Raw genomic sequence first — 12,436 nt, 5'->3', positions numbered from 1 at the left:
TTCATCCGTGTCACTGCACATTGTAAGTTGTTGTTAATTTTACATGTTAAGGGTGGGCAGGCACTCCAGAAACACAATTATTTTGTATGGAAGCAATTAAAAAGTTAATTTGACATAATATAACCCGAATATCCCATTTGGATCCCCCCGCCCCCATTCCTAATGTATGCTCCAAATGTATAAATGCATAAAAATCTCGATTCTTATCAACCATTATAGAGTATAGAATTGGAATTTAGTGAATGTCACATGATGATGAAAATTTCCTTGAAGATGTAATTTCTTTAATAGCACCATTCAACAAGCGTGTGGACAATTATGGAGTCATTTTGCAAGTGGAGGTTGTTTGAGCATCCCAGACAATGACGCCAGCATCCATTGGAACAAACCCCCCACACCCCGCACACCCTCCACTGAGCAGCAAAAATATGCCCTCATTCAACCCAGCCCAACTATTCAGTAACAACTACAAATAACTTTTCACAAAGCGTATGCGTTTATGACACAAAAGAAAGCATACAGCATTGCGCTCAGTCAAGAAGGGTCATTATTTCCTCTTACGAAAGCGTTTTAATCATTTTGTTGCCGCCGCTTCGCTGAACACCCCCCCCCCCCCCCCCCGTCGGTAGATTTGACACTAAAATTCACCTTTTATGAGAGAAAAGTGGACGCGCAGAGGCCGAAACCACCGCAATTATCCGAAGCATCTTTTACTGTCGTTACGTAACCAACACAATACGAGTCCCTGACTGAGGTGAAATGGCTAATCGACTGCTCTTATTAAGACTTCAATCAATGCGTAATATTCCAGTGACCCATATGGATGAGGCCAAATTGAATGTAGCCGGGCTATTTGTTTGACTTTCAGAAGATCGTCTTCATTTAACTCATTCACTCCCAAAGACGTTTTTAAACGTCTTTTCAGACTTGGTCCAGAATTGGCTGGTACTGAATAAGTTAAAGGGGACACATTGTGGAAAATTGACTTTTTAATCGCCATGTTAGAAATACATCTCTGGATTGCCTATCCTGCATTTTTTTTTCGGGTAGTCTGGCTCTTAAAATGCCAGGATGGCCAGTCAGGGCATATATTTTGTATAGACAGACTGCTTTGTAATGTCATCACCGGGGACGGTCAAGGGGAAATGTTACCGGGGTAACTGAGCAGCTATAAAACGTAGCTCATTTCATAAGACCAACTCATAAATTTCTTTGTATATCCTCCCGCTGCATTGGTGTCACTTTTCCATTGTTTTGGAGGGACAATTGTTTAGATGATGTCAGCATTTAGATAGGAAAGAAGACTGCAAAAACAACGGAGGAGTGCTGAGCAGTCATGTGCAGTTCAAGGCCCGCCCCCCCGCCCAAAAAAAAGAAAAGAAAAACATCTGCCATCATAAGGATCCTATAGACAAGACGGGCAGATGAATTTCTAGTCGCTGTATGATAGATACTCAATATAATTGAAGAAATAAAGGGCCTCAATCAAATTTTCGCTTCACGCCCCGCCCGGGCCTGGAGTGACCACCGGAATACGTAAAGAACAGGCGCTGTGTGTATCACGAGCGCTGCTCTTGAGTGACAGTGACACCACCCAGTCACATTGCATTAAATCCAAAACAAGATCTTGACATGTGTGAAGCGTGGCCGCTTTGTTTGGCTTTTGTGATATCGTGCGTCAGCAGCCACCCCCCCCCCCCGCCCCCCCACACCCCCACCCCACCCTCGCGCTCACAGCGGGATCTTGGATGAAAGCGCCTTATGTCGCCCGATAATATCATCTTCACGCCTGCGTCTGTCCTGCCTCTGCTTTGATACGAGGTCTGTGAGGAGCGGTCTGTGCTCGCGAGCGTCTACAAACGCCGTTGTTGTTGTTTCTCGCCGCTGCTTGCTGTCAAAACGGAGAAGACGACATCAAAGACGCGCACGAGTGGCCGAGATCTGTGGCAAAAAATGTTTCTCTTGTTTCTTTATATCAGTCATTTGTTTATATCACCATTAGTTTCAAATTTGCTCTCATGATTTTAAGCTTTTCTTTTCAGTAGGTTTTTTTTTGCCAGATGTCTCATTTTTAATTTCGACCATGTATACAAGACACCAACACATATATCGTGCATTTGTTATCCTATTTGATGTTGCAAAACACTGTTTAAAAAAAAAAAGAAAAAGAAAAAAAAGCAACTAAATCAGTAATTTAAGTTGGAACCACTTTAAAACCATCAGCACAACAAAGCAATTTGCCAGAGGAATGACACACGTAAAATCCAAACTCCCTTTTTTTTTTTTTTGTGTTGCGTGTCCCAAATGTGATTTTTGTTCTATTTTGTGTAATTTGCATGGTTACCAATTAACAACGCAAAATGTGGCATTTACGATTTCTTATTGTTACGTGTGTGTGCAACTTGTGGCTGGAGTGCGCTGAAGCACAGCTCCTAACCACAAACCATTTGCTAGTTTCACAAAATTTTTTTTTTAAAAAACCACGCTGTATGACAGGCACTGTACATGACTTCCTGTGGCTCGGTTAAATCTTAACCTAAATAAACTCCATGATGAGCTGCAGAGGCCGGAGGAGGTATTTTTTTTGGAGGAAACCAGTTTGTTACTCAATACTTTGAAAGGTTAAGTGTGAATTGTGTGTATGCATCACACATCACTTACAACTGTCTTTATTTTTTCCAGAGACACAAAAGCATTGGCAACATTGGACATTCTATTGCAAATCAAACATTGGGACTGTTTCTTAGCATTGTTTCTGGAAACATTGTAATTTGTTTTTTTTCCGTGTCTAGTGCGCGAATGAACTCCAATGATTTTTGTATTCCTCATAATTGTTTTACCGAAAAGTGAGTTGGTGTGTCTCGTCCTGGCTTTCATTGAAGCTGTTAAGCCTTTGAAGTGGAAGTGGCAGAGTTATTATGTCACCGTGTAATCACGCCTGTGTATCAGTTATATCAGAACCATCTGGGCAAGGTCTGACTCTGCTGTCATGCTTGGCTGCAACGTACAGGTAAATATATTACACATTAAGATTAAGACACTAACCAGGAAAGTCGTCTTCCGAACAGGGCTAAATCTTTTTTTTTTGGAGGGGGGGGGGGGTGAGGAGACAATTTGGCCCACCTGCTCTTGTGTTGTGCAAGAACATGAAAATAGACATCAGCTCCGTCTGCAGCTGAATCCTTCATTATCACAAGGACAATTTAATTGTTCATTGGGCTTCGAACTGTTTGTGCAATGCGCCCATCTCGTAACAGTTTTTTTTTTTAATGCAGCTTTTCTGTTATACATTTTGAAACGATTGACCGTAGTAGGCTTCTGCTCTGCCGTGGCGCCTCGATCGGCGGATCCTAAGAAGAGCTTGGAGATGTGGGCGTGGACAATTTGGGAGCAGAAAGTCTCAACTTTATGCCTGCTCATTCTAAAAATCGAAAATGGCCACACGGCTGACTGTTGGTCTACTCTAAAAAAGATGAATTCCATTCATAAATACGTGAACAGCGAACATCAAACCTTCTGTTCCTTGTATTCAATTTTTTTTTTGTAATCATTCCACTGGGCGACACAGCTCGGGGAATGGGATGGGGCACACCAACGATTGGGGGTGATGAGGCTTCCAAGTGCCTATTTCCTACCACATGACATGACGAGCATGTAACAATTGAAGGAAATGACAGGAGCTGCTTTGATTGGCCATGAGTGCAATCGGCTGTGACCACTCTCACAACCGCGCCAACTGCCCTCTCTTCGAACCGCGAGTCTGTGTTGAAGTTAAAATGTAACACTGACTAGCTTCATGCTACCATAGAGTATAAAATAACTTGTAACTTATGGTAATTATAAACCAATATATATATATTTTTTTACCGGAACACAGAGATCAACACTAGAGAATCACTGTAAATTATGTTTAAATGGATCGTATCTGTCTATTATGGAAGAGATGCCAAGTTAGATAGTGACAACACCAAAGTTAAGATTTCACGTGACACAGGAGAGGATAAACGTCTAATTAGGATCCATTTGGACATTTTCGCTCCTTAGTTAATAGCTGCTTGTCGAGTTATTTTGGACAGCAAATTTACACTCTTCCACGAGCTGCACAGCGGACTACGTTCGGTTGTTGCAAAGTCATGGGAAAAAAATAAAAATACACAACTCTGACGTATTTTTGGTGAGTATACAATCGCTACTTTTTCCAACTGCAATATCGTTTTGGATAGACGAGATACTGTACATGTAACAAACTAGTACTTCTTACAGCGACCGTAAAGACAGTGCGTTCCAACTACAAACCTCTTCGGGAACGGACAAAGGGTACATTTTCCAAATTTCCTTTTCCTTTTTTTTTAATAAGCTTCACATACAGACCACACTGTTCACATGAACCTGCAAAAACAAACATTGATATACGGCGATGTCAGGCCGGCAGTTGCCATGCCAGCACAAACACCGCATCCTTGAGTTGTACCGCCACGGTGACTCACTGTGCTCGTATGTGCCCAGAAGACTGCAGCACACGCCTCCGACTGTTTTTATTCCGTTTTAACGTGGAAACCAAAAATGCGGTCATTTTCAAAACGTTTTGGGTTTTTTTGCCTCTAAAAAGCAGTTGTCATTTGAATCATAAATACCAACAGTGATTCTATTGCCCCTGCTATTTGCCAATAGCAAAAAAAAAAAATACAAAATAAGCGCCGCCTTGAGTTTTGTTGAACATACAGATTAACATAGATTAAGATCATTATTGTGGGATTCGGGAAACTGAGTGAAAGGCTAATCCAAGCAAAAAAGTACCACACCAATAACAAAACATGTGAAAAGTGGCTCAACTTTTTTTTTTTCTTTGTGTTTCTTGAAACGCTTCACGGAGAGACAACGTTCACGTAAACCTGCAAAAATTAACGACATGATGCCTGGCCAGCAGTTGCCATGCCAGCACAAACACAACATCCTCGTGTTCGACCGGTGTGCCATACTGCAATTGCACCAGCCTAAATTGAACGCATAAATCCTTTCGAATAATTTTTTCTTGGATCTAAAATGGATTTATCACTCGAATCGTATGCTGTAATAAGACCACCCCCCCCCCTCCAAAAAAAATAAAAAAATACCAGGAATTAGAAACTAAGGAAAAGTACATGGCATTTTTATAATCGCATGGAATTTGTCCATCAATGACATGACGAGCTTAGTCCAGAGCCACTTTGAAGAGACTGCCAGAGTTGGGCAACCGGATTGTGTGAAACCATCCAACCATACATACATTTTTCTAATGCGCTTAGCCTCACAAGGGAGCCTCACCCAGCTGTCTTCGTCCAGTAGTAAGCCCTGAACGGGTTGCTAGCCAATCGCATGACACACAGAGACGAACAACCATTCGCACTCACAATCACACCTCGGGACGATTTAGAGTGTTCCATTAAGCTGCCATGTATGTTTTGGAATAAGGGAGCCGCCGCCCCCCACTCCCCCCGCCCCTCCCACACACACACAGGCACGGGAAGAACATGCGAACTGCACACATCAAGGCCGGAGCCGGAATCAAACCATGCACCTCTGCACTGTGAGGCGGACGTGCTGACCACCGTGCCGCCCACTGTGTGAAACATGATGATACATATAAATTTGTCACGCAGAAACACACACACACACCTCCACAGCTGCGGCTCCCCGACTAACACGTCAAAGCCAAAAGGTAAGCAGAGCTGCATTGAGTTCTGTTGGCTGCACAGATGAGCATCAAATGTCTGATCATAAACAGATTTGATGTCTTTCTTTTAATGGAGGATTGATTTAAAAAAAAAAAAAGCAACTAAAATATGGCCAAAGAATCTATGTGAGTATCAATTTAAAACAGTGGCGTGCGGTGAGGTGCATGGTTGGTGAGGCACTGACTCCTTTAGTGTCAGATTTACAAATATATAAAGCACAAAAGGGTAGCTTATTCAATTGGCTAAACATTATATTTGCAACATGCAGATACACGGCAAGCAGCACGAACCAGTTGCATGTATCAACCCAGTTTGTGATGATTGCGCAATGCAATGGGCATTCAGAGGTGAGGCTCTGCCTCACCTGCCTCCCCTGACCACACGTCTCTGATTTAAAATGTTTGGCTGTTTTACAACTCAAGTCCATACTTATGTTCCTGCGGGTGGAATTTGCAGTGGTTTCAAATCGCCTGTGTAACTACACCTCACAGTTCACTGACCAGAAGCACATTCTTGCAAGGGTTAGCAAGGCTTTAATGTTGTTTCCTTAAGCTCCCTCCGGCATTGCATTCCGACCTTTTTTTTTTTTTTTTTTTTACGTTTCCGTCGTCCGACCGGTGGATCACAGCATGTTTTATTCACACATATGCAAAGGAGAAGAGCTAGTATTCGTGTGTATCTTATTATAAATGTAACAAGGAGTCAAGCACATTGTGTTACTGATTAGCGGCTGGGCAGTGTTGGAGCACGCAGCTGTGGGTACGAAACACCGACTCACACAAGACACACACACATCCAGACACACGCACGCGCACTGCTTGCACTCATAGCCGGCAGGCTGATTGTCGATCGCGAGGAGAAGCTTGAGCGTCACACTGGACACTGCAGCGCTGGGCTCATGTGAAAAAAATTGCCGCAGGGTGGATGAGAACGAGCTTTGAACACACGAAATAAGGTGATAGACAAACCGCAACGCGATCGAAGTGACCTCGAGAATGAAAAACAAAAGATTCATTTTCCTCTAACACTTGGTTTTGTCATGTGGGAGGAAGCTATAGAGCAGACTGGTGTACACACACACACACACATACCCGCGCGCACACACTCACGCAAACAGGGGAGAACACTCTTGACCGTTGTCTTAAGTTGAGAAAATGAAAAATAAAACTTCTATTCTTTTTTTTTTCCTTCAGTAGGTACTTTGGATTTATGCAAATTCAACAGAATAGGCCTGAGGATGATTGATTGAGATTTTGGGACGACAAGGTGAATTGTGGAGTATTACCCGCAATGACAACAGAATTGAGCGAGATATTCTCCATACATGACGTAATTTAAGGGAACATGAAAATGTCGGGGGCGGCACTGTGAACGACTGGTGAGCATGTCCGCCTCACAAGTGCACAGGAGCAGGGTTCGATTCTGGCTCCGTGCCTAACGTGGCTTTTCACCGGGTGCTCCGGTTTCCTCCCACATTCCAAAAACATGCATGGCAGGTTAATGGAACACTCTCATTTGTCATTAGGTGTGATTGTGACCGTAAATTTTTGTTTATTTCTGTGTGCCCTGTGATTGGCTGGCAACCATTTCGGGGTGTCTCCCGCCGACTGGCCGAAGACAACTCGGATCGGCTCCAGCCAGCCCTCGAACCTCGTGAGGTTAAGCGGATCAGAAAATGGATGTCTGGATGAAAATGCTGTTGCCTACAATCACTGTACAGGAAGTTAATAAAAAAGACACACAATTATGTTCATTTTTTTTAAAGTTATCAAAACAGGTGTTCATAAAAACGGCAGTAAAAACTCCTTTTGAATGAATAATTGTTTTCCCACAGTCTTGTTTTTCAAGGGGTCAAGGTCAAGGGTCAAGGTCATCGTTATTGTCAATTATGCTTTATGTATGACATGCAGCATCGATGAAATTTCTGCACAAGTATCTGTACGCCTCGAGAAGTACAGATACTTGTGTAGAAGTACAGACTACATGGTGTGAGAATTTGTGCCATCAGTGGAATGGAGTTTGCTTGATAGTTAAATTTATTTGTGTAAACATGAAGGGGGGGGGGCTTTATTTTCATTGAACAACCTGCGTTATCATATTCATCAACATAATTACCGTGTGCAATTTTTTTTTTTGTGGATGACTGTTGATGAGAACCTCGGCTTAGTAAATAAAATAAGGAATGCAGGCGCTGGTTGTTTTTGTTTTTATTTTATTATCAGGTTTTGTTGTTTTTTTTTGCAAAAAGTGACAGTCACAATAAATATACAGTACGTAAAAATAGTGCTGATTGCAAAGGAACATTCAAGTGTGGTTATTACAAAACAAAGATGTAAACAACATTACTGTCCACTGCTGCGTCTCTGATGACGTCAACGAACACATTTCGGATTTTTTTTACGTCTGACGCGCACGAAGTACGGTGATGAAAAGTCACACGGTTGGACAGAAGAAGGGAACATTCTTTCAATCTGTCGTGGGTTATGTCTGTTTTTTTTGAGGGGGGGGGGCAGTTCTTCGGAATCCGCTCCGTATCCATGGGCGACAGTTGCGCGTCGGCGCCTGAACGTGCGCGCGCACAAACCGGCTCGAAAAAGCCCCAAAGGTGGCTGCTTTTTCGTCCCCTCACCCCCCCCGGTCTCTCTTGAAATACTTTCTTCCAACAAGTCCTCTTAACTGATCACGCATCTTTCTTTATCTTTCGCCTGCCCTCCGCCGACCGCCTTCTCTTTAATGTACATGAGGTCGCTGTGCACGCTGGGTCTGCGCGCGTACGGCGTCACCATGCCGTACGCCTCCCCGACGTCTTTCATTTTCTTGTTCTTCATGGACTTTCTGTGCAGCATGTCGCAATATTGCACGGATACCTTCCTGTGCAGGTCGGGACTCATCTCGTGGGGCAGCTTGGCGAGGGTGAATAACGTCTGGAACATCCGGTCTACGTTCTCGTTGCGCTTGGCCGAGATCTCGAAATAGGCGCACTTGTTCTCGTCGCCGTCCACCAGTTGCTCGATCTCGGCGCGCTGCACCTCGCGGTAGAACTCGCGGTCTCCCTTGTTGCCGCATATGACCAGGGGCACGTCGAGGTTCTCTTTCATTTTGTTTTTGAGGCACGACTTGGTCTCGTAGATTTGACGCTTGAGGCGCTGCACCTCGTGGAAGGAGTCTCTGTTGTCCAGGCTGAAAACCAGGATGAACACATCACCTGTGAGAGAGAGGAGAGAACTAAGTTCGGTTGTTTCGCACTTTTTTTTTTTTTTGTATTTAAAAAAAATCTGACAATTCGAAATAGTGCGTGCGTAAAATGACGCGCAAGTACCTGTCAGGATGGAGAGCCTCCGCATGGCAGGGAACGGATGGTTGCCAGACGTATCCAGGATGTCAAGCTGGTAATTGTCCCCCTTGATGCTGTACAGTTTCCGGTGAAAGTCCTCTATCGTCGGCGTGTACTGCTCGTCGAACCTCCCGTTTAAGAAGCGGGACACGATTGCAGTTTTCCCGACTTTCGTGGAGCCCAGGATCACCATCCTATAACAGTTCTTGGCCGGGATGTCAAAGTCGCTCTCCGAGGGGGACATTTTTTTAATCATGGCGTCCTCCGGGTCGTGAGGTGCGAGTCTTTTGGAGAGCGAGAGGAGACTTGGTGGGGAGGCGATTCTCAAAGGTTGTGTGGTTTTCTGTCGGTCAGGATGATGCTCGGTGCGGTATTTAAGTGCGCGGGTGGGTCCCCTCCTCCCGTTGACGTCACGGCTCGCTGACAGGGTGGTCCTTCGAGCGCAGTAAAAAAGCGGAGCAAACTCCCACTGGTGCGTCAGTCTTCCAATTCTCGAAAAGTCACTGTCATAAAGTTTTTCGAATCTGAGAAAGAAACCGAAGCGGACAGAGGGTTCTTTGCTATATAAATAAAAATATTGAAGAACCCTGAGAGTTACTTAAGTTCCATGTCCAGTCTTTAGGACAATTTAGTGCACTAGTAGAATGAATAAGACACACAAAAGTGACTTCCACAACTGCCAAACGTCACACAAAGTACCACTTTATAAAAAATACCACCATCGTGACCCCATATATAAATACTGTACAGTACTATAGTAGGCCTACGCGTTCATCAAAAATGAGGTTGTATTCCTAAGAAGTGCACACAAAATTGAACTAAAATCAAACCCGAATAAAGGTTTGCAAAACTACACTTCTGAAAGATTAACTCATTCATTACCAGCCAATTCTGGACCAAGTCTGAAAAGACGTTTAAAAACGTCTTTGGGAGTGAATGAGTTAAATGCAAATGGTCTGGACTTAAAAAGTTAAATACAACTGAATTGTATTGAGGCAGTTATACTTTTGCGTACTACGACGCAGCGCTTGCATGACACCAGTGGCGCATGTTACCTTTGTATCAAAACTGTACACTGGTTGACATTTGTGCCCTACTAGTACAAGACTAGTCGTGAGCGAGATGTTAACAAGTAAAAATGTATAATGTCACTAGTTGTACTCGTAGCACGGAGTTGACAACACATGCTAGCTACCAAAAATGTTTAATTCACGCATAAGAGTAAATGATGCAGAGTGTAAATGATTTCAAAACCAAGGTAACCCCCCCCCCCCATACCTATGATTAAGGTCTTTTAAAGTATTTCAATTTTTTTTTCAAAAATCTTGTTCTTGCAACATCGGTACTTTTGTTTTTGTAAAGTACTTTTTATTTCTTTGCTTTTAAATTTCTCAAATTCTTCTATTTGTGGGTTTTGTTTCTTCTTTTTTTTTAGATGTCTTAAATCCATTTATTGAAATGTATTCTTGAAATGTTGTATTTGTAATTTTGTGGAGCACATTGAGTTACCTTGTGTAGAAAATACACCACTATATAAATAATGCTGCCCGGGAAAACGCGCCGATATAATCGTTGACATTGTGCTACAGTAATGCATTCAAATGTTGTCATCGATGGGCCGCATGTGCCGAAACTTATTTGGCGACGGGGTGCGTGAGTAACGTGCCCAAAATGAATCGTCGACTCGGATTTGGCCGTGATGCCCGGAATAAGACCGGAAAATCTATGCTCCAGCCCTGCTCACTAGGAACATACAATTTTCCTACAATGCCCAGGGTGTGAAAAATGGGTAGAAATTTAAAAAAATAAAATAAAGAGCTGGAACCCCTACTGTGTGTGCCAATGAAACTTCTTTTGCCCAATCACGTTTGCTGACGTTTTTGCACCCACAGATTAGATTAGATATCCTTTATTAGTCCCACACTGGGGAAATTACAGATCAATCCAATTACGTTTTATTTATTTTTTTGTAATGAGGTTGAGATTTCAAAGCTTCCACACAAAAATCAGTTCAGTTCGTTTCGGACCTTGCTTTGTGCAAGTGTGTAAATACTTTTTTGTGCGGCGCTTGCATTTGATGGGATGCAAATCATCGCTGCAGTTATCAGATTGGCCAAATAGGGGCGCTAAAAGCACAATGTTAGGCAGAAGTCTGCGGCTATTTGAAAAGTGGCTGAAATTAGATGAGATATATTCTGTTCAGATGTGCACCTTTTAAAAATAAATCATGCAGTACGTGCTGTGGGTCATAAAAGATGTGTGATTTTGTTTCCATTTGCACAGCACAAATTAGGATTGTTTATTATAGCTTTTATATGATCTATTTTTGTATCTCTTTTTTTTTTTTTTAACCGAAGAAACAAACTTGCACTCACATTTAGCAAGAACAACACTGGTCAACACATTTTTACATAAAAAAAATCCTCTAGTAGGCTAAATCAGATTAAAAATATATATAAACACACACACACACACCGTAATTTAAATGGGGGGGGGGGGGGGGAGACGCTGCAGGCCAACAACCTGCATGAAACCGAACGTATATGCATTATATCGGCTGGTGGAGGCGCCAACTCTTTCAAGATGTAGATCATCTGATTTTAAGTCTGTACTTATTATTTTTTTAAAAAAACGTGCATTGTTCACAAGAATGCCTCATAAAAGCCACCAACAGAAAGGCAGTAGAAAGCGTTCACGGCAATTATACACACCACAGTGTTTCGGATTTTGCATCGGAACATGGGATTGCAATGACACAGTATGAGAGCGTCTTATCGTGGATATAATTCTGCACACCCCAGATAAAATGTCGGATTTTGGCGATACAAAACACTGTAGACCAAAATACACCATTTAAAAACATTAATATTCACGTGACCCATTCCCTGTACAGATGAATTGAAATCTGTTCCAGGGGGGTAAAATAAAAAAGCTGAGATGATCCCGATGAACCCCCAAATCAAGATGAAGCTGTTCTAGTCGCCTTTTCTTGACATTTTTAGTCACATGTTATAGAGCGGGGGTGCCCAAGTACGATCCTCGAGATGTTTACCTCCTCCAACACACCTGATTAAAGTCATCAGGTTCATGATCAGGCTTCTGAAGATTTGAATCAGGTGTGTAGGAGAAGGGAAACCTCGAAAACAAACAGGATCGGGACCCTCGAGGACCGGACTTGGGCATCTCGGTTCTAGTCCAAATCATTGTCCACAGAGAGCTTGCACAGAATTAGAGGGACAACATTGTTCAAAGATAACGGCAAGGAGAAAACTCCAAATTTTCAGGTCATTAAAATGCACCACGGACTCAAGTTAGATCACTCGATCTTGATGACAAGAAGGAAATGAGATTTGTACTACTTGCGGGTCAGGGCGTGCGCATTGTGACC

The 12,436-nt window shown here is 42.9% G+C and overlaps 1 protein-coding gene across 1 annotated transcript; it reads right to left on the bottom strand.

Moving 5' to 3' along the window:
• Positions 1–7,906: 7,906 nt before the first annotated feature.
• Positions 7,907–10,316, bottom strand: rasd1 (RAS, dexamethasone-induced 1). Its single transcript, XM_086138977.1, has 2 exons — positions 9,034–10,316; positions 7,907–8,919 (listed from the first exon to the last, which is right to left on the bottom strand). Exons 1-2 carry the CDS (start codon positions 9,302–9,304, stop codon positions 8,387–8,389), a joined length of 804 nt encoding a protein of 267 aa, XP_085995103.1. The 5' UTR covers positions 9,305–10,316; the 3' UTR covers positions 7,907–8,386.
• Positions 10,317–12,436: the final 2,120 nt, after the last annotated feature.

The sequence above is a fragment of the Hippocampus guttulatus genome, chromosome 19 (genome assembly GCF_054856545.1).
Source record: "Hippocampus guttulatus isolate MCC_2025c chromosome 19, RoL_Hgut_1.0, whole genome shotgun sequence".
Classification (NCBI taxonomy): Eukaryota; Metazoa; Chordata; class Actinopteri; order Syngnathiformes; family Syngnathidae; genus Hippocampus; species Hippocampus guttulatus.
The sequence above is the reverse complement of the archived record's forward strand: the minus strand, read 5'-3'. Positions and strand labels throughout refer to the sequence as shown.

What these genes read in the sequence shown, in the direction of transcription:
- rasd1 (XM_086138977.1), bottom strand. Translation starts at nt 9,304, where the DNA reads ATGATTAAAAAAATGTCCCCCTCGGAGAGCGACTTTGACATCCCGGCC. An exon ending in GAGGCTCTCCATCCTGACAG is followed by an intron (nt 8,920 to 9,033) that starts GTACTTGCGCGT and finishes TCTCTCTCACAG; the next exon opens with GTGATGTGTTCATCCTGGTT.